At 36.6% G+C, this 21,362-nt stretch overlaps 1 protein-coding gene across 2 annotated transcripts in view; it reads left to right on the top strand.

Annotated features, from left to right (window-relative positions):
- MCTP1 (multiple C2 and transmembrane domain containing 1) overlaps window positions 1-21,362 on the top strand; it is a 209,874-nt gene that overhangs the window by 164,129 nt on the left and 24,383 nt on the right. For both annotated transcript variants that reach the window (XM_031507452.3, XM_085568072.1), the window contains one exon: window positions 8,281-8,334. In XM_031507452.3, the coding sequence (XP_031363312.2) occupies window positions 8,281-8,334 (54 nt within the window). The remainder of the gene's footprint in view (window positions 1-8,280; window positions 8,335-21,362) is intronic.

Genomic DNA, 21,362 nt, shown 5'->3' on the forward strand with positions numbered 1-21,362 from the left:
TCAGATCACTGCCAGGTGGATTTGCTGCTGCTCCTGTTTGGGGCTGAGAGTGCCACTTTGCAGTACATTCAATGCATAAATTAACTCTAGCAGGAAAGTGCCTGATGTTAACCAGCTGTTTTCCTAGAAGTTGAAAACTGAGTTACCAAGTAAGTAAACAAAGCAGGAACTTGATTTTTTTCCTGTTTCTTCACTTTATGGTCTTAAAGATTGAGTCGTTATGGTCCTTACATTCAAAGGCTTTCATGTGCAGATGAATATAGGACAAACACCTGTGCTTCAGATCCTTTACCACTATGGTAGTTTGGAGTTTTGAGCTTCAAGTCCAGAAGTTCTATTCTGCCAGGGAATCTGCAGAGATTTCTACCTGCAGGCTAAATTCTTGCAGTGAATTATTGGAAAAAATAAATGTCATTGCCCCTGTATTATAGCTAGACAGTGTCTGGAGTATGTAATTTGCACAAGATATAAAAGGATGTTGTCAGGTGAGCAAGTACATCTTGCCTGCTTTCTGACTGTACTTTCTTGAGAGGAAATTTTTGCTTCTGGTAAGACAGCAATGGCAGTAGCCACAAACCCGTGCAACATGAGGGCTGCTGGAGTGCACAGAGTTAGTCACAGAACAGTTTATAAAATTATTTTCAATATTATGCAGAACTTATTTTACCTTGTATTTTCTAACTGCTAACTAATCATAAACTGCCTTCATTCCTTATCAATAAGTTAGAACGGCTTTTGCAGATGAGTCATAATCTCTGTGTATGGGAAGGGTGGGTGCTTTTGAAGAATAAAAACTACTGGCAACATGTGCCTGAATATTAGGTAGTCCATGAAGAATCATTGTTGTGTCCACACAGATGTTTAGGTTTTTTTCCTATGTGATCCATACAGTTAAGAAATAAATATATAATGTAGTGCTCCACAATGAGACAGGGTGTGTTTTCTTTTAATATATCAGAACAGAAACATGAAAATGTCAGCTTAATCATGCATTTAAATTTTGTTGATCAAGTCTAATTTTTATGACTGCACATAATCACTGAAGCTGGACAAATTTTCTCAAGATTGCATCATAATGTTTGGTGTCCTGCCCCATTTAAATGGAGAATTATCTTTATGAAACATCTTCTCCATAATTTGCCATTAAATGAGACTTGAACAAATCAACATAAATCTTACATAAAGGTTATTTAACTAAATGTTGGTACAGTAAATATTTTAAATGCGTTGTGCGTCAATTCAATTCAACAGTTCCACAGTACACTATGTAAATATCTACATTGGGAGGTAGGCTTTGCTGTTCTGCAGTGTAACAGAAAAATATGGTGCTCCAAGTTGCTGTCTGGGCTACAGATAAAAGAAGTTGTCCATGCTGCAATCATAATTCCTGTGCCGGAGGTTTGCATACAGTAGCAGAGTATGTAATAAACTCCTTGGTAAAACTTTACATGCCTGTTCTCACCCCAGCAACAGCTGCAAAACCTAAAAATGCATTACAGAATTTGAGTGCTTTGGCTTGTTTTGGTCACCTGAAGAGAAAAGGCCAAAACCAAAACCCTGCTCTCAATATCTCCAGCATTCTTTTAAAAATTGGATTTTTTTTTTCCTGTCAGAAACCAACTCTTCTTTAATTTAAATTTCACCACTTTTTATTTCCACAGTCTTTCAATATTGCTAGCATCTGGAATAAAATTGAAGTTCACAGCACAGAGGAAGCATTTTTTGTATGAGACTCTTAAATTTTTTTTTTTTTTTGTTGCATTTGCATTTGTCTGAAGGTTTAAATGGCAACAAGATTCACAGACAGATTGTTGTGGCTATTACAAATAATCAGTACTATATAACAAAATATCAGTTTAGTTTCTAGAAAAAATTCCCATAGCAATGTGAGATTTTTATTCATGTTTGTCTGTGTATCACTGTAGCACAACTTCATGGAGCAAAGACTTTAAGAACTTTGGATGTTATGGTATTTACAGAAATATATAAATACCAGGGCAAAAAATAGCTAACTGAAATTACAATATGTGAATTACATATATTTTCACCTAAAATATGTAATATAATTTTTTTGTACCAAAAACTTAGCTTCGAATCTGAATGTAATGGGGCACACCCAGAAGCTTAAAATAACTTGGATAAATGCTATTTTATAACAGAAGCATATCTGGTCCTCCTAGAATCTGGAAACAATATATTTGAAAAGAAATAATAATAACAATTAAAACCTATCATTATAGATATTGTGTTCTTTATAAGATGATTTATCATGAGGTTTTGCCTAAGAATTCAAGTTCACAATGTTTTGTGAAGGTGTTCTTTTTAACAGTCCTGCAAAGTAGGATTTCACTGATACTTAGTCAAGCAAAAAATGCAGTCGTTTTTATTCTGCTGAACTAAAAATGAAGGATTCTGAGAGATCTGACATTTCAAGTGTACAGTACATATTGAAGCCTTTAGATGGAGACATACTTCAAAAAAACACCTAATATTCAGTTCAAAGTGCATTGCGTAAATACAAATAAAGCTAAAAGAAATGAGAAGCAAACATTGAAAGAAAATGAAAGAAATGTTACAGTACTTGTACCATGGTAATGTTAACTACATTGGCAATTGAATATTGAGGGTATATAAAGCTGATAACAGCATGTTCTTGTAATATCAACTGTATTTAATAATGATATATATTGCCAAGAAATGTATTATACTGTAAATAAAAAATTCTGTTGTTGGCATTAAAGAGCTCTGTGTAATCAGCAGCATGAATCAAAAGGCCTCTGACAGTCGTAGTAGTCTCATTTCATATTAAGAATCAGACTAAACTACATTATGAGCCCTTCCCAGAGTAAGCTAACAAAATGCATTCTGTTAGAAGACATAATTTGAGTGCCTATGTAAAAACCAGAAAGTAATTTAGTAGAAAAGTTCTAATGCTTTTATTCTCCTGTTTTCTATATTGCAATATATTCAATGTTATTGAGAAGCTTATCACATCTAGTAGTTCAGTTATTCTGATGATTACTACAGATGAATACTCCAGGATCAAAATGTTTAAATCTGGTTGGACCCAGATACACTGCACTCCTAAATCGGAATCTGTTAGTTTGACTTTTATTTTCCTTAAAAATGCGGTATAAAGGTTGGACATTTTAATGAAGACTTATCTCCTGTAAAATTTCTCCTTGGCAATTCCATAAAAGAAGCAGACGCCATGTTGTGAAGATGAGCACATAACTGCTGCTGTAGTTGTCTTGTTGACAATGGATATCTTTCCTTCAAATTAAGTACCAGGAAATGATCTGAGAAAGCCCAAGTGGTTTTATGCATCCTTCTTAATCCATACAAATTGCATAATTTTATATTACATTTACAGCTGTAAACTGAGTTGCATGGCTCACAAGCTTACAGTACATTTCATGTCAGGATAATGTGAATATAAATCCAAACAGTCCTGAACAGTATAATTCTGACTACTTTAGCTGCACATCTAAAATGCATTTGGATGCAATTTGGAACCAAATCTCATCTTCACTTTTGATTTCCTTCATAATTTTAATACTTATGTATGAATATACAAATGTCTGTAGATATTTTGAGATCATATTTTATTTTGTTTTTACTGGAAACTACCTAGCTTTGAAGGTCTCCATCAAGTAAGATCTAAGCAGATACAGAGAAGTTCTAATGAGGGACATTGTAGAAGTATTAAGGTAACAGTAATTATGGCTATCTGCAGCGTTAGTGCCCTTTTGTTTCCCTATCCTTTTCTTTATTTTGCATCTAAGTGCAGAGCAAATATCTGGTATTATTAACATGTAAAGACGTCAGAGTGTCTTCTGTGCATGTTTTTATTTTGGATCAGCTGAAAAACTTAGAACAGAAACAATTAATGATGGTTTGCACATTCTGTGAGAAACAGCAGGCTGATGCTAAGAGAGAAGGACCTTTCATTAGAAGTGGTGTTAAGTTTCAGTGTGTCACTTTGCCACTGATTTTTTAGATTCAGGAGGTATTTCTAAGTCCTCTGCAGCTGTAGGGTTTTGATTTAACATACTTGTAAATAACGAAAATCTATCTCTGTTTTGCAGTTATTGAGGTTAAAAGTCAAAGTGAATTATTTTCTCAGCAATTCTATCCTCTTTGTTAGTCTGTAGATCTTCAGAATAAATGCCATTTGTATTTAATGTCAGTTTCCTCTGAAGACTGCCTTGTAGCACACAGATGCTGAGGTTGTCTTTGCTGTGAAAATGTGATGCTTGTGCTTTCCTCTGGTGACCTAGTGTATAGTATTTCCTGTGACAGAGCAATGAACCTCCAATCATGGAGGATTGTGAGTTGCATAGTATTTTTGGTCTGCGTTTCTTAAGATGGTGGAAATGGATCAGGAATGACATTACATAGGAATTAGATTGCTGCTTTTGATTTATAAGCTTTTAACGGGAATGTATTGTAGAGGAAGGGTCTTACTTTGCAACATTTAAACATCATCTCCTTACCTTTTGGCTCGGGAGTAGCTTATCTTTTGAATTTGAGGTCATCTATGTGGGTTTTTTTAAATGTCACGTGCATTCGCACTACATTCAAGGGACAGTACCAAGAAACAATTTCTTTCAAGACCTTCTACCAGTGTGCAGCATATATGTCTGTGACAAGTGATGTTACAGAAGGTCATGTCACTTTTAACTGCTTGCATTAGATCCTTGATTTCCCTAGTGCTCGTCCATTGTTTGATTAATACTACTTGATTTCAAACAAGGTATCAGAAGGCATCAGAGTGAATGTTCTAAGGACAAAGTAAGATTTTTGCCACAGAACTTTTATTAAAATAAATGTAACATTGCATGTTATCTTTATTTGCTTTAGTTGCCTTCTCTCTCCTCTCCCTCCTTCCCCATCACATCTCTCCCTCCTTTATACCTCCTCCATGTACAATGCTTGACATAGGGATCCAAATAACTACTGAATTCCTTCCAAACAGAGTGGCACATGTGCACTTGAATAGAAATGAGGCAGAACAGAGGCTAAAAAAATCCATTGTGGGTTTTTTTTTTCTACTGCATTCTTTATACAATGTTAAACTGAAACTTGTGTTCAGATATAGTGTACCTCTCTTGAACTGCCTTGTTTTGCTCTGGAGTATAAAGTATACAGCTTTTGTAAAGCTTCAGTGTGCCAGTAATTCATATGTCATACAACTATGAAGAATCTACTTTCCTTGTTTTAATTTGTGGCCAAGTACTGAAGACAGTTGTTTTAGTGCATTAATGAATTGTATTATCATATCTGTATTGCCTTAATGTGTGTGTATGTTGGGTTTTTTCTTTTAACCCTTTCTTTTGAATTTCAAGACAAGTGAAATTATGGGCTATGTTTCATATTCTTCAAAGAACTATTTGTGCATATTGGGTATTGGCACTTTTTCATTACATTTTATTTTGCTACAAATATTGAATTCTCTTTTTCTTCCCAAACAATTCAGTATTCCAAATCTAAATGTAATTGATAGCATGGTTAAGCTAGAAAAAGAGCATAGGCTTTTGAATTAAAAGATGGAATGGAGAAGATGGAAGTCTGGGCTTAGTCTGATACTGCAACTAATTTCAAAGGACTTTTTATGCCCTTTGAACAAGTTAACATTTTGCCTCTCTACAGAAGCTTATTAAGTAGTTTGAGATCCTTGCATGTGGGAAAAAAACCAAAAACAAACAAACAAAAACAACACACCTGAATCTAAAGTTTTATTATCTGGGTAATTTAGAATGGATATTGTCATGCAAGAGATTTCTGTGAGGTGCCCTCATGGACAACAATTTGAGAGATTTCCAGTTCAGCTAATTGTCACCATGCTGTCACCACCAACTTGAATGTTAATGCTATTCAACCTTTTCAAGACAATGAATGTCTGGATGTACATAAAAGAGATCTTGAAGTGTCTAGGGAATGTTAATGTTGAGAAGTAAGAGACCTAGTGACTTAGTGAGCTCTGGTCATTAGGCAGTGTGTGAGTCAACAGATCTGATTTGTATCTGGGGCTTTAGTCAACTAATGGTGTAGTTAAGTGTGTAAGTGGAAAAACTGATCTAAAGAGTCTCCATCTTGCTTCAATCCTTAACAGCTTGTTTTTCCTTCTCTTTCCTCAATTTACTATTTTCTTTGTAGAGCTGGTGAAGCTGCTTAGTAAACTGGGTCACTGGAACCAACTGCATTAAAGGTTTGAGGATGTGTGTTTTTGAAGAACTCAGTAACTCCAGTGATGCAGCTTACAGCTCAGCTTCCCAAAGACTTTGAACAGCCCAGGGAATATAGCAATGAGCAATCAGGAGAGGAACAAGAAGTTGATGCAGATGAGTGGGAAACAGAAGATGCCTTTGTTTCAGAGTGGTCAGTGGTCAGTAAAGACGGGATCACTCAGACACCTCTAAAAGGGATATAAAAGGTGGATTGAACTAAGCAGGAGCTGCATGTGTTTCAGAAGCATGCTCTCAACATTTCCTTGTGATCAAAATTTTCTTTGATCCCCCTTCTTTGAGAGATGGAGCAGAGTTGGCTTAAAAGGCCAACAGACTGGTGAGAGAGACTTCATAATGGATAATGGCTAGAGTACAGCCTAGATTCCTTCTTCTGCACAAGGGGACTCAGCACTATATGTGCCTGGCTGGTGCCAGGTCTGAGGCTGCAGATTTAGTCGGGCTCCTCCTGCTAAAATTGTTATTCTGGGCATGGAAGAATTCAAGAGTAATTCCTTCATGCTTCTTTGTCATGCTTTTGGACATGCATGTTCTTCATGGTTTCTTTGCATTTTTATTTTTATCTCATTCAAACCTCCAGGACCGAGCAGTCAGTAGGCAGAACTGGAGGTTGCCCTCCAAAGTACTGTTGGTAGAGGGGCTCTAGGACAGGGTTAAAACAAGGAGGAATAACTGAAACCAGAAATGTTTTGAACTGTGTGGGTGACCTGCACAGTGCTCTACTTGATGTTATATCAAAATGTTTCTTATGCATTGCATGGGCCCATGTAATATGGCTAATTGGGACCTTCTTGATGGTAGAGCTAACTCTGGGAAATTAAACTGATTCACACACTTTTATTTTTCAGTTATTCTTTTACCTGAATTTGGCTCTTGGACTAAGTCCCTTAAGTTCTTGTACATGGATGTGGGAACACCCTTGCAGTATTGTCTGAAGGGGTGGCTATGCAGTTTAATTTTAGTGTGCTGTCTTAAATCACAAAAGTTGTTTCATTTCCATGAGTTTTGCCTCCACTTTTCCTATTCATGCATATTTTATAATACATAGTATAACATTTTGCACCCATAATAGGACACTGGGCTTTTGATTATGGATATTCTTATATCCTCATAGGTACTTATAGATATATATACATAAAGATATAAAGAAACACACTATTTTCTGGTTGTAAGGAGGTACAACTTTCTTCCCATCAACAGAGAATTTTCCTGTTAGGGTCATTGATCACAGTGTAATGTGAGAGACATTTTTAAGTCTGAATCTGCCATGGCCCTTCTTGGGAAAATAATTTGATCTCTCTGTAAACTAAACTGAGTGGTTTATTTCATACTGATGGTGTGATTACTAATTATTAATATTTGGAGACAGAATTTAATGTATGTTTGTATTTCTTGGTGTTGGACTTAAAAACTATATATGGAAAAATACATAGATGCAGACATGTGGCAGGTGAAGCTAGCAATTAATGTGCATAAAGTAGATGCACAGATTGTACAAAATTATTATTAAAGAAACATGGCTAATGTTGATAGAGCATATGGTATATATTACTGTTGAACATGATAAGGACATAAGCTACTGTGAATTTATTTCTGGTTTTGTATTCTTCAAGAATCTCTTGGTGAATACTGTAAATTCTATTAAGTGTTGACCTTTTATGTAGGTAACCATAAATTTGAAGTGAGCATGTGTGTGTGCTGCATAGGCACCAGTGGAGCTGACAAAGAATTCCTTTAGTTAAAGTAGGCATATACTGAATTTTGAACTACCTTTTAAATACTTAAATTGTCAAGCAAGCATTTTGCAAAGGAAGGGTTTTCAGTATATAATTCCCCAATGTAGGTAAATTAAAGCTATAACACTTTCCTAAATTTGAATCACTAGATCAAGTGTTTTTTCCTTGTTGTACATTTTCCCTCTGTGCATTTATTTCAAATGTTAATAAAGTTTTCATCTACAAAAGGCTTAGAATTGACAGAACAAAACTCTTTCTTTTTAAATGATGACAACTACTACTGTTTCTGTCTGCAGGTAGTGGAGGACATGCTAGAGGACGAGGAAGAAGAGGATGACAGAGATGACAAGGTAATTATCTTTCCTAGCACTTGGGTATCTGGGGATGGGAGAATTTAGACATGACACTGTTTTTACCGACAGTTAAAAAAGGAGTTGATGTGTTTTAGTCCAGAAAATTGGACGACAGAGCTGTTTATCATCTTAATAATGCTATAGTGTGTTGAGGCAAAGGTTAGAGCACTATAAATCCTGCTTTCTTTTTCTTTTTCTTTTTCTTTTTCTTTTTCTTTTTCTTTTTCTTTTTCTTTTTCTTTTTCTTTTTCTTTTTCTTTTTCTTTTTCTTTTTCTTTTTCTTTTTCTTTTCCTTTTTCTTTTTCTTTTTCTTTTTCTTTTCTTTTTCTTTTTCTTTTTATCTTTTTCTTTTTCTTTTTCTTTTTCTTTTTCTGGTTTTCTCTTTTTCTTTTTCTTCTTCTTCTTTTTATTTTTTTCTTTTTCTTGCTTCTTTTTCTTTCTCCTTCTTCTTCTTTTCTTTCTTCCTCCTTTTTTTTTCTTTCTTCTTCCTTTTTTTTTCTTCCTTCTTCCTTATTCTTTCTTCTTCATCTTCTTTTCCTTTTCCTTTTTATTTTTTTTTTTTCTTTTCTTGGTCTAGAGCTGGATCAAACATTTTTTTTCTGCCAGGAACAGGAATATCTCTGCCTGTCTGGAACTTTATAGGTCTTGTGAAGATAACAACTGATTTTGAAGGACAAAAATTTCTCATGTCTTGAGTACTACAAATAGGGCTGCACTTCAGGGAAAAAATGGTGTGGAAATAGCAACACTATGCTGGTTAAGGATGGGATATTGATATCTAAAATTTTCAATGAATTACTGGATAGAAGAAAGTTTTGAATGCTTTGGACTCCATATGACATTTAAATAATCACAATTCTCATAGATATCCATTTCATTTGAAGTTTACATTGTGGCCCTGCAAGATGGGAAACCACAGCAGACCATTCACCTATTTGAATGGATGTCATTCATTTTAGATGCTGCCAGCTAGGTTGAGTATTGCAACCACAGTAAATAACAACTCATTTTCACATATTATTGAGCCAAGCCATGGGGCTTCTTGGATTGGTTGTCCCCCAGAGAGAGGGAAAAACCAAAGAAAATAAATCAGATTGACCTTCCACCACTGAAGCAATGGCTAGCACTGGCAGGATGGATTTTTGGTGAGATGAGTGCATTAAAGATAGCCCAATACTTGCTGGTATTTTCCTATCAGAAGGGAGATATTTATGGAAGAAAACAAAAAGGAAGAAAATATTGTTTTACAAAACTCTGCATTAAAATTCAGATTATTTTGACCTTCACAGATGTTCCCCCACTTTTTTTGTAATATTGCATTTCTTTTCCTGAGACGAGAAAAACAGTGCATTTAATTTATGCTCTTGACCTTTTTTTCTGGCTGAAATGTACATTTATACACTACTGTAAGAATTCATATGCTGGCAGCAGCATTTGAAATGTCAGATAATTCACTGTAATTAGTTAATCCCCTCAGTGATTATTTTTCTGTTAACTAACACATAAGATGTACAAGATGATAAAAAATAAGAGTATTTTCCTTGTTCCACTGCCAGGTCAAACGCTTTACAATTTATATGAGAAATTCTTCTATATATCACCTGAATTATTAGCTGCATCATTTTATAACACTGTACTAACAAAATATTCCTCTACAAAACACATATGGGATGTTTTTTGATGCTAAATGATATGAGCATCCATTTCTAGCAATAAAATAGATGATTTATTGTAAAAGTCCATCATGTAGCTGTGGAGAGCTTGAATTTTATCTCAATATGCTAGCTTTGAATCATCATTTGTTTTCTGATAAACACTGATTTACCATACATTTGAGGCCATTTTCTCCTGTTTGTTTCTGCTTTATTATTAGATCTGGTGCAAATGTGTCATACCAGTATTCCTGGATATTTTAACCACTGTGATTAGTTCACAAAGAATAGTACTTGACTGCTTGTAGATTAAACCAGCCTGTGTAGTTACTGTTTAGTGAGTTTTGGAAATGGCTAAAAAAACTCCTTTAAAAGAGAAAATTAAGGCAGAGGTCAGCCTCTCCCTCCCCCCAGTTCACTTGTGATTCTCTGAGCAAACATCCCTAATTAGAAATATCACTCTAGGTTTCAATGTTATGATCTAATATTCAGCTTTCTCAAACTGACACCAGAGTTCAAACATTTTTCTAGATCTAGTTACCAAGGTTGAATTAAAGTGAGTACTGACATTACCGTATGCATTCAGTGAGCCCTTTTATTGAATATTTAAGAGCTGTTTTTTTATACAGAAGGTGTTATGGTTGATTTTCATAAATTCAAAGCTGACTTCATTATTGCAAATGTTTTGAGCTCTCAAGATTAAATATGCTGTTTGAATTGGGAAAAACCTTACACTTTTTAAAACAAGCATGTATAGACTATTTATTCATGGTGTTTGCAGTGGGTGTTATTTTGCACTAGGTTAAATTGTAAATAATAAGCACATGGTTATGATTAATTTGTCTGTTGTTAGAAGCTGTTTTTCCTTTCTGGTGCACTAGACATACTCTCTTAACTCCTGCTGTTCCTCTTACATCTCTTGACTATATGGAAGGGTGCAGTTTTGTGTTTAGTTTGTGTGTGTTTTCTTAAAGCTACTTGCAAAATGAATTTTTGTGAGAAAACAAATGCATGTTTTGTAACACCAGCTGGTAGTGGCCTTTGGCTTTTATTATTCCTCTTGTTTTTTTTATGTGGTATAATAGAAAACTGAGGAAAATGGGTCTCCTTATGCAAAGAAAGTTACAAGATTAATAAATGTGCCAAACACTTACTTTCATTAAAACTGAAGCCTATGTTGCAAATATGTAAAATATGCCCCAGCTGTTTGACCATGGCCAGTGTCTTTGCTCCCTGATTACCACAAGGAAGCTATTAGTCCTGTAACCTTTGGACTTTATGATCAGTAGGGAATTACACGGCATGGAACTGGAGCACCTGTTTTCCATTTAGTAAAGGCTCCTTGCAGGCTTTACCTAACCTATCCATATGTTTTCACTTATCAGATTGTTTGGGCGATTGTGGAAAGGGTCTTTCTTTAGAGCTGACTTGGGTATCAGTGACTTGCTATGTGATGACCTCAGTGTGGGCATGCCCTGATGTAGGTTATGTCATGGATGGACATTGCTCAACATCCCCAAATTGCAGAGTTAAAGAAGTAGTAAACTGAGGAAGATGAATGTCAAAATATATGAAATTAGTTAATGTAATGTATTTTATTAATAATGGTGTTTAATACTGAGAGGAGTCTGACAAGATAGATTTGCACTAATATGTCTCATTCTAATGTTCTGGATTTTAGTAACTTTTCTCACCCTCTGCTGCAGTCAAGATAGGACTGTTAATTTAAGGCCACATTATTTGTTTTTTTGCTGGAGAATCTTAACTTTCATCTTCATTTGCAATATAAATAATAAACTAAAGCAGCAGGTAGGCTACTTGTATAAAGTGGTGCATAGCAGTGGAACACTTTTTTCCTGATTTTTCTTCATTGTCTTGTTCTGTATTTGGGAATTTAAAAAGATGCCATTTGTTTGGCTCAGGCCATTTGTCCTTCATTTAATACTAGTTTTTCCAAGAAATAGCACTGGATTCTACATTCCATGTGTTCTGTAACATTTGTAAACCTATGCCAACCACAGATTTATGAATTAATCTGATTTCTCTTTCCTTTTTTTCTTTTGGCTCCTTTCCAAACACTGGCTTATACAATACCTTAGCAAATATGGGTCAGTTAAATTATATGAAGTTAAGTTATCAATAAACTAGCAAAAGGATTTTTACATAGTTATAATAATGTAGCAGTAAATATGGATAATCTATGTATCTAGAATTTGTCTGTGTATCTAAGATTTCATTTTTAAGAAGTTTACATATGCTCTTCACATAGCTTTATTCTTTTAACGAGCTCCAGGTAATATTTCAGATAATCTAAAGGATTTTTCAGGTCAGCTCTTTGCTGGAAGCCCTCAGCACATCACAGAATTAGGCCAGTGAAAACTGCTACCACTGCAGGCATAAAGGGAGGAAGATGCACGTTATGAACACTATTTTGATTTACCTTCATCTTAGCATTTTATAATGAAAAAATATTCAAAACATTTGCATTTTTAGTTACTCTCTAGCCTGTCATTCTTTGAAAAATTCTTTGCAGTTCTTAGTCAGTGATATTGTACTTCAAGATAAATAAAAGCTTTTGCAATGAATTATAGTTGAATCAAATTAAAATATGTTTTAAAGCTTCTAATCATTGCTGCTTAGAGGTATCAACTTTGTTCTCAAGCCAGGATATGTTTGCAATCCTGTCTCAGAAGTGTGCTGTGCATTTTTACTGAGAGGAGGTCGTGAGGAGAAGGAAATATAGCTCTGATGTAACCTACAATTTTATATTATATAAAAGAGAAGATTGTAATCTATTATAGTGCCAGTTATTTTCTATAAAATAAATGGTGAGTAAATGATACAGAGAAAGAGAGAGCTGAGTTAAAATTCCAGAACAAGTAAATCTATTGGTCCGCCCACAGCTCAATTCTATTATATTCTACATGAACATAGCATCTAAATACTGACTATAAATAAAAAGCCAACAGCAGCTTCCAGTGAAAACTGTAGCTATGTATGAATCTGTTATCCTCTCAAAGTTTAGCTTATAAAACTGTGTGTACTTACAAAAAAATCTCTACAGCAGGGCAATCTACAGTACATGGCTGCAGAAGTAATACTTCTCAGTACAGTTTGGTGTCAGCTCAGTTTAGTTATTCATGTAGAGATGTTGATAAGAAGTGTGTAGTTTAATAACAATTGTACATCATGTATAGGTTGATGGTGTAGACTGCTTCAGCTTATACTCTGGACTATGACTTGATTTTGATCATTGGATCACCCCCAAGTCACAGCCATGAAGTTACTTTTGCTTGGATATACCTTAGATCCTGTGGAGCCTTTGCATAGCAATTTTAACAAAAAAGCAGTTTTCATCCTGCCATATAGTGGGACATCATATAGTCTTCATCATTAACATACATATCTTTGAAAACAGGTACTTGGACAGCCTTCTGAGAGGTTTAGTTTTAATGAGATCAGGTTTTTTTGTCCTGGTGGAGCCTTGAAATACTATCAAAATCAGTTAAGTAAAATAAGAATTAACGAGATCAGAATCTAAGATTTATATCTGAAGTTCAGCATTTGAGGAGGGATGTGTGTGTGTGTGTGTGTGTGTGTGTGTGTGTGTGTGTGTGTGTGAGATAATCACTGGGGGACCATGGGTCTATGTCATTGTTTGAGGCAACTCTGGAACGAATTGTCTCCTTTATAGGTTTAACCAATCCCTTTCCACCACTAAGAAAAGAATGAAAGTAGAGATAAGTGAAAAAAACAGCAGTTTACTAACAAGCATAACAACAACAGGCAAACATCATCAACACCATTGCTATATCTCGAGAATAACAAGAATTCAAAAAATGCTAGGGACATCCTTCCCATCCAAGGTGGTGCTCCACAGTGGAGTGCATGGTTCAAAGGACAAATGGAAAGGTGTTGTCAGTTTTCCTCCTGCCCCCTCCCCAACAGCTGGTATTCTCTGATCAAGGGGCTAGAACTCAGGGAGGGACTTCACCTTCCTTGAGGCAGGAGGCGTCAGGACAGGCGAAGCAAAGTGGCTGCTGCGGGCTGGGCAGCCCGCGGTGTGCTGTCCTGGGCTTGGGCTTGTCCCGCTCAGCAGAACCAGCAATAGAAACAGCTTGTGGAAATCACCCAAGGCAGCCTCTCTGAGACGAGAAAAAAGGGGAAAAAACTGGAAAAAACAACCAACTGAAAAGAGAGGCCAAAAAGGGGAACAAAACTTCTGCCAAAGCATCGACCAAAGAGCCAGTCAAGCAAACAGCGCACAGCAGAAGGCAGGAAGCTGCCTCGGACAGCTAGCTTTAAAAACGCCCCTAAAAGCACTCCCCACATACACAGTCCCTCTTTGCAGGGTCTTAAAGATACTTTGGATGCAGAAAGTTATGGAAGGTATTAACATTATAGATTACCCCAGGACAGTCTATAAACTGTTGAATGAATTACACTTAGCCTTGTACATGGTGTTGTTCACCTGTGACCAACGTAACGTGGGTGATGTTCCTTATGAAGCAATCCAAATATAATTCCAATAAATTGTTAAATCAAATAAAGAATATGTCTAAATTGTGTTAGCTGTTTAACAATGTGTCATACTTTCTCCTCTACACTTAATATTATTTCTTAGTGTAACTAAGCAGATTTAAATTCTTTGAGACCAAACGAAGTGCTGTTTTCACCTAGGTCCTCAAAAAGGAGCTTTAGGGTGTAGTTAAAACATCTATATGGTCTTCTCCATGACTTGGACAAGAAATAATGAGTGTGAAAGGAAACAACCAAAGCCCTTTACTGCTGGGTTTGCCTTGAAACTTCCTACGTGTGCAGGTTGGTTTATACCTTAGTTCTACAGGATTTCAAAAGTGGTGAGAATGGATGATCACCATTCTTCATTCTCTTACAGAATTTCTTGGAAGTAGTTTCATGCAGAATCATGAGATCTGAGTTCTGCTTAATATACTGCTGTGAGCCAAATCCAACTCAAATGTAAGCCGTGTAGTGACTGATTTGCCAGCCACCTGAATGTTTCTTCAGGTTTGTTCATAACTCCATGTTTTTTAACCTTCCAAAGGACAGCCTCAAACACCTTTGGACAGATGCATTTTGAACATTTTCTACATCAAAGTCTAGAGCCCATAATACACAACAAATCTTCTTCCAAGTCCCACAGGACACAGAGATTTAATGTGTATGTGAGGTGGGTTGACCGTGGCTGGATGGCAGGCACCCACCAAAGCCGTTCTGTCACTCCCTTCTACAGCTGGACAGGGGAAAGAAAATATAACAAAGGGTTCATGGGTTAAGATAAGGATGGAGAGAGATCACTCACCAATTAGCATCACAGGGAAAAGAGACTCAGCTTGGGGATATTAATGTAATTTATTACTACCAAATCAGACCAGGGTAATGAAAAGTAGAATAAATTTTAAGACTGCCTCCACTTGTGTCGCCTTCCCAAGCTCTACCTCCTGTACGTTAACAGTGCAGAAAGATGGGGAATGGGGGTTGCAGTCAGTTCATCACAGGTTGTTCTTGCCACTGCTCTCAGGGAGAAGAGTCCTTTCCCTGCTCCAGCATGGGACCTCTCCCGTAGGAGACAGTCCTTGACAAATTTCTCTATCCTGAGTCCATCCTGTGAGCAGCAATTCTCCATGAACTGCTGCAACATGGGTCACTCTTCTGCACAGTACATTCCTTCAGGCACAGGCTGCTCCAGAATGGGTCCCCTGCAGGGTTAACAAGTCATTGCAGGAAGCCTGCTCTAGCAAGGTCTCCTCTCTTTATGGGTCTGCAGGTCCCTGCCAAGACCATGCTCAAGCATGGGTTTCCCACAGGGTCACAGCCTCTTCTTGGGCATCCACCCTCTCCAGCCTGGGTTTCCTACCCAGGCTGCAGGTGTGGCATCTCCATGGGCTGCAGAGCCACAGCTGCTTCAGCATGGTCTTCATCTGGGGCTACAGAGAAATCTCAGCTCCGGCACCTGGAGTACCTTCTCTCTCTCCTTCCCCATTGACTTCAGTGTCTGCAAAGCTATTCCTCTCACGTATTTTCACTTCATTTTTCCCTGGCCACAATAACATCTGTGCAATATATTTTTTTTTTTCCTTCCTAAATAGGTTACCACAGAGGCATTACTATCACTGCTGGTGGACTCAGCCATAGCCAGTATTGGGTCCATCCTGGTTGGCATTGACTCTGCCAGAAACAGGAGAAACTTCCAGCAGCTTCTCATAGAAGCCAGCTCTGTATCTCATCCCTTCCAAAACATGACCATGCAAACACATTACAGTAAGATACAACTTTGGAAGCCTTAGAGAGAAAAATGATGGTTAGGATGTGGTAGCATGAGTTAAGTGCTGCATGGACCCAGTTCCCAGTGGAGCATATGGTTGACACATTGTATGTGAATGAGAATGAATGAGTGGCAGAGGTGATGCTGTGTGAGAAGAGGGTGCTCAGCAACATAGCTGTGTGCAAAATGGATGCTGTATTGTAGTCTGGGTTTTCAACTGAGATTTCATGCTGAGGCTCACTCTACAACACAGCTGAAAGTCCACAGCTTAAGCTAGGTGTTTGTCTTTGATGTCACGGATAGGCTTCTGAGGAAAATTGCAACCTCAACTACAAAAATTTTCCAGGACAGTTGATCAGGCTTTGCTGTGCTTTATGGGGGAAAATACAGGAATACAGGAAAATAAACTACAAGATTATGCAAACAATATGTAACATGCATTTTGTTTACAGTTTCAAATATCTGTGTGTCAATGGAAAATTTTATATTGTTTACTTAGTATTGATGTGGATGAATGATGAAATTGCAGGACAGATCATCTAGGCAAAATATAATCCTGACAAAATGAAAGAAGCACCTGTGCCCAAAGGATTTAAGAACAAAGTTCATCCTAGAGCAATGTGGTGTGGAATTAGGACATATCACAGCATGGTACAGAGCAGAGTCTGTCTCTCCTGAGGTGTTATCTACTGGCAGATTAAGAGGCAAATTTAGCATAAAGCTTTTGGACAAATAGTGCATACTGCATTTTGCTTTGTTCTGCATCTGTTTTGTTCTATGATAGGAATTCTATGCGTTTACTGATAACTACTAGGAAAGTTCCAAAGGTAAGAAGCATGTTCAGGCTGCTCCTGCCTGGGCTCATGAGAAGTCAAGCACTGGGACTGAGTGCCAAGAAGGGCAATGGTTTTTGTTTGGTTTACTGACATTTCTGTTGAGCTGCATGCCAGAGTACCAATGCCCAGCCATGAGCCCTGTAGAGCAGCTGTGAGCTGAGGAGTCTGGAGGAACTAGAGCTGGAAGAAAGAGTAGCAGAAATAAGACATAAAAATAAACATAGAAAAGTTAGGGAGCAAGAATGGCCAGACCTTGTGCAGGAAAGGACATGGTGATGCTGAGACCTGCATTGGGAGAAGACAAGGAGGCAGGGAGAGACTGCAAAACCCCAGGTGCAGGTGTGCTGGGGTAACAGGTGTGGATTGAGGATCCAAGTAGTAATGTGCCTTAAATCTCCCATACGTTAATTTCAGAGCAGTTGGCTTTGCCATCTCAGTAGTTCTTTGAATATAGTCTTCAGTGTACAATTTAATAGATTTGAAAATTAGAATTTATGGCATATGGAAAAGCAATAAATGGTTGTTTTAGCACTCTGACTTGCTATTAAATGTGACTTAAGGACCAGTGAGGTATCTCTGTTATCTGCATGATCAACAAATGCATGTTTGACTGGTTCAGGAGAAGTTGAGGTAATATGGTAGGTTAATGTACAGCTGTAGCAGTCTGATAGTGCAGTGTTTTTATTGATTGTCTCAGTAAATGCACTGGGGTATTAAGTTTGCTTGTCACAGTGCTTAGTGCCTGGGGTAGTTGAGCAAGTTACTTTTCCACTGAGTTGACCCCCAAGTCCCAGAGTCTTTCAATCAAACTCTTTAAATTTCATACAGTGGCAATTCCTTTCCTTTTCTAATGGGCTGTATTAAAGGAAACATGTCACCTTTTGCACCATATAATACTAAATCAGATCAGAATTCATGCACAATTATGTCAGTGGAAATATAATATTACAGACCTGCTTATCTCAAGACAACACATGGAAAAATAAACTTCCACAGCTGACAGATTTACTTGATTCTGTAGATAAGTTATTTGTAAGTAATTGAGCTGAGAAATGTCTATGGATTATTTTAATACATATCAAAAAATATATAAGAAAAATTACTAATAAATATTTAAGTATTCTTTCTTTCTTTTTTTCTTTTTCTGCTGTTTCCTTTCTCTTTTCTATATTTTCTTGGCCTGCTCAGGTGCTAAGGTAACTAAGTCCAGGATGGGATAAAGAGATTTACATAGTAAACTATATTTGTTCTGAAGGCTAGCAGCTTTATAAAAACAAAATGGTTACCATTTATTTATGTGGTGCCGTAGATACTTTAATGCCAGAGTAACAGAAAGCTCTGAAAGAAAATAATTCTATTGAAAAAGTATTGCTTTTGGTTAGTCTTTAGCAGCGTGTGTTAGAACAGCATTGCTAATCTGAAGCTTTCATGCAATCAGAAAGAGTAATTTAAGATCAATTGCTCAGCAGATGTGCTTTTTAGTATTTTACACAAAAGAATGATGCAATTCTTCCTACCCTCAACATATTAGGCAGTGCCTTGCTATGCCTTTAATGCATGGTATTAGCTATAATTCAGAATTAACTATAGAAAAGCCATTTGTTGACCTTTACTTACTGTTTGATTAAAAATTTAAATACCAACAGGAGGAGAGTAGATGGAAATTCTTTGTAATGCCTTCTCCATTGCTAATTTGTAGTTGGATTTTTTTAATTTGAGGAGAATTTGTAATTTGTTCACATCAAAGTATCTTCTTTTTTGTTTTCTCTACTCATAGGACTGCTTTCCTTCCCATTCTTAAAGAACAAGTGCTGCCTGAATATTTTAGATCAATACACAGCATATAGTGGAGATCAAGAAACAGTTTACTCAGCAATTTTTCTGAAGTATAATACGCACCTCTAAATTTTGATAGAAGAATGGTTTGCATAGTAATAGTTGTGATTTCTCTGTAGTCTATTAAAGATTAAGATTTTATAGTCTGTTCAAGGAATGCTTGAAGCTGCATTATCAAAAATTGCGTTATATAATATTAGAGATTAAGAGACAGTTTGTTACTAAATAATTGTTTCAAGCAGTTCTTACATTTTGTAGTCCTTTTCACTCATCTACCTCAGGATATATTGATTCATAAGAAAATGTATTTTAACACCTTGATGTTTTTAGAAAGAAGAATTTAATCCTGAATGCTGAAGTCTTAATGCATAAATACATAAATGTCATTCCCTGAAAGTGCTAAAAATTCTTTCCCCCCAGTGAAATGTTGTCTGCTTATTGGAGTTTCTTTGTTTTTGAGGCTAGCTGACTTTGAAAGGAAACCACAAAAATTAGGTCTGTGGCTATGTTTTCCTCTGATGTCAGTTAGACTTTTTGGACCTACCATAATGCCAAAAAGGTCCAACCAAAAACTATCAGATTGAAAAGCAGCACTTCACACTGTTGAAACTCCCCAAATTTGGTGAGTAACACAGCTGTTTGACAAGACACCTTTGAATCTGGTCAAAGGATAGCACAACCCCTCCTTGGGAGCCTGCTGGGAGAGTAATATAGGGAAAGTTCAGCCAATTTTGTAATTCGGAATTAATGCTTTGATTAGGACCTAAGATATTACTGCAGATAAACACTATCTATTGTGTTCATAAAAATACCATTGGCTATTAAAAGCAGGTCAGCATTACAGTGCAAGGAAAAGTAGAACAATATACAAGGTTTGATGAAATATGTAAGAAAAAAATCAGATTTTTTTCTGGATTACCAAATCAGAGTAGTTATAAAATATAGATAATAATTGTGTAGGTTTTCATGTTTCATAATCTGAATATGAAAAACATTCAGAAAAAAATAGTATTACCTTTTAAAAAATACTAAAATAAAAGAATCTGCAGTAAATGATATCTTACACCATATTCTTATTTCAATGTTCCTGAACATTTTGAATCAGGTAATTTGTAATGTCTATACGGCTTCCAGGGAGTCAGAAAGGATAAATTTAATCAAGGATGAAACTTTAGTTTCAGTAGAACACTGTTAAAATCATGCTCTTATGATATCCTGCTTTGCTTTTCCCATCATGGGTGGAGGGGGGTTAGTCAAGCACAGAGAGTACTATACTACCTTGACCTTCCTGAAGTGTTGTTATTTCCCTTTAGAGATGTTGATAATATACTTTTCTTCAGGTCACTCTCAATATCACTGTCGGAGTTGTATCCCAAAAAATCATGTAATGACACAAGGCAGGAGCATAGCCAGAGCCCTGACACAGGGTTATAAAGGATGATATACTAGACACGATACCTGTTTTTAGGACGTTGAAAAGTGTTTGTGCTTAGGAAAGCTTTACTTTTTTTTATTTCTGGCCTTTTTTCCACAAATAATTTATCCTACTCTTATGCCCTAGGAGAAAATCGAAACTCTGATTATATACACTAAATTAGCTCTACCATGAACTACATATACTTCAAAACATTTAGTTGTTTTACATGTTGAGATGCTTATCTAAACCTCTTCAGTACTGTCTGAGGTTTTTAAAATGTTGATTGAAAGTAGTAACTGTAGGAAAATTGAATGTGGTGTGGATGAAATTAAAACACAGTGCTGCAAAAAACAAACCTTCTGATTTACTCCATAAAATTAGTCACAGTGGGGAGGGGAAAGCTAAGTGCAACTCTGCCACTGGAATCAGCCAGGGCATTTATACAATGTAAATGGAATATAAAAAGAGTTGGAAACACATGGTCCTGCAGAAGGGTGTATAGTTAATAGCCTCTCACCACTGAGCAGATCGCAACTCTTCTGATGCTGGAGTCATCTTCTCTGGAGCAGATAGTTGTTTTTCTGCCCCCTGCTTCAAGGGGACTCATCCTCTGGGGATGCTGGGACACAGCAGGCTCTGCTTTAACAGGTGCCCGCTCCCCTTCCTAGGGCAAGCAACAAAAAAATTCTTAATGATGGTAATCATTTATTAATATTAATAGCATTACAAATTAATGTGAATAGAACTACTATTAAAGAGCTTTAGCCATCTCTCTGTGGTGGGGAGCAATCTCAAAGGCAGCCCTGGAAGGGTGTCCAGTCAGGTTGGGCTATCTCCAGGAGTCACAGGATTTTCCCTACATTCCCTTTGTATTCTAATAACACAACAGACGTGTCTTCCAGATACTGGAGGAAAATGTTTTGCATACTACACACATCCATGCTCCTTTCATTTTAAGTAAGGCTTGTAAGTGAATTCTGTTTGTCTCCCTTGTAGGA

This window comes from Lonchura striata, chromosome Z (genome assembly GCF_050655825.1).
Source record: "Lonchura striata isolate lonStrDom1 chromosome Z, ASM5065582v1, whole genome shotgun sequence".
NCBI lineage: Eukaryota > Metazoa > Chordata > Aves > Passeriformes > Estrildidae > Lonchura > Lonchura striata.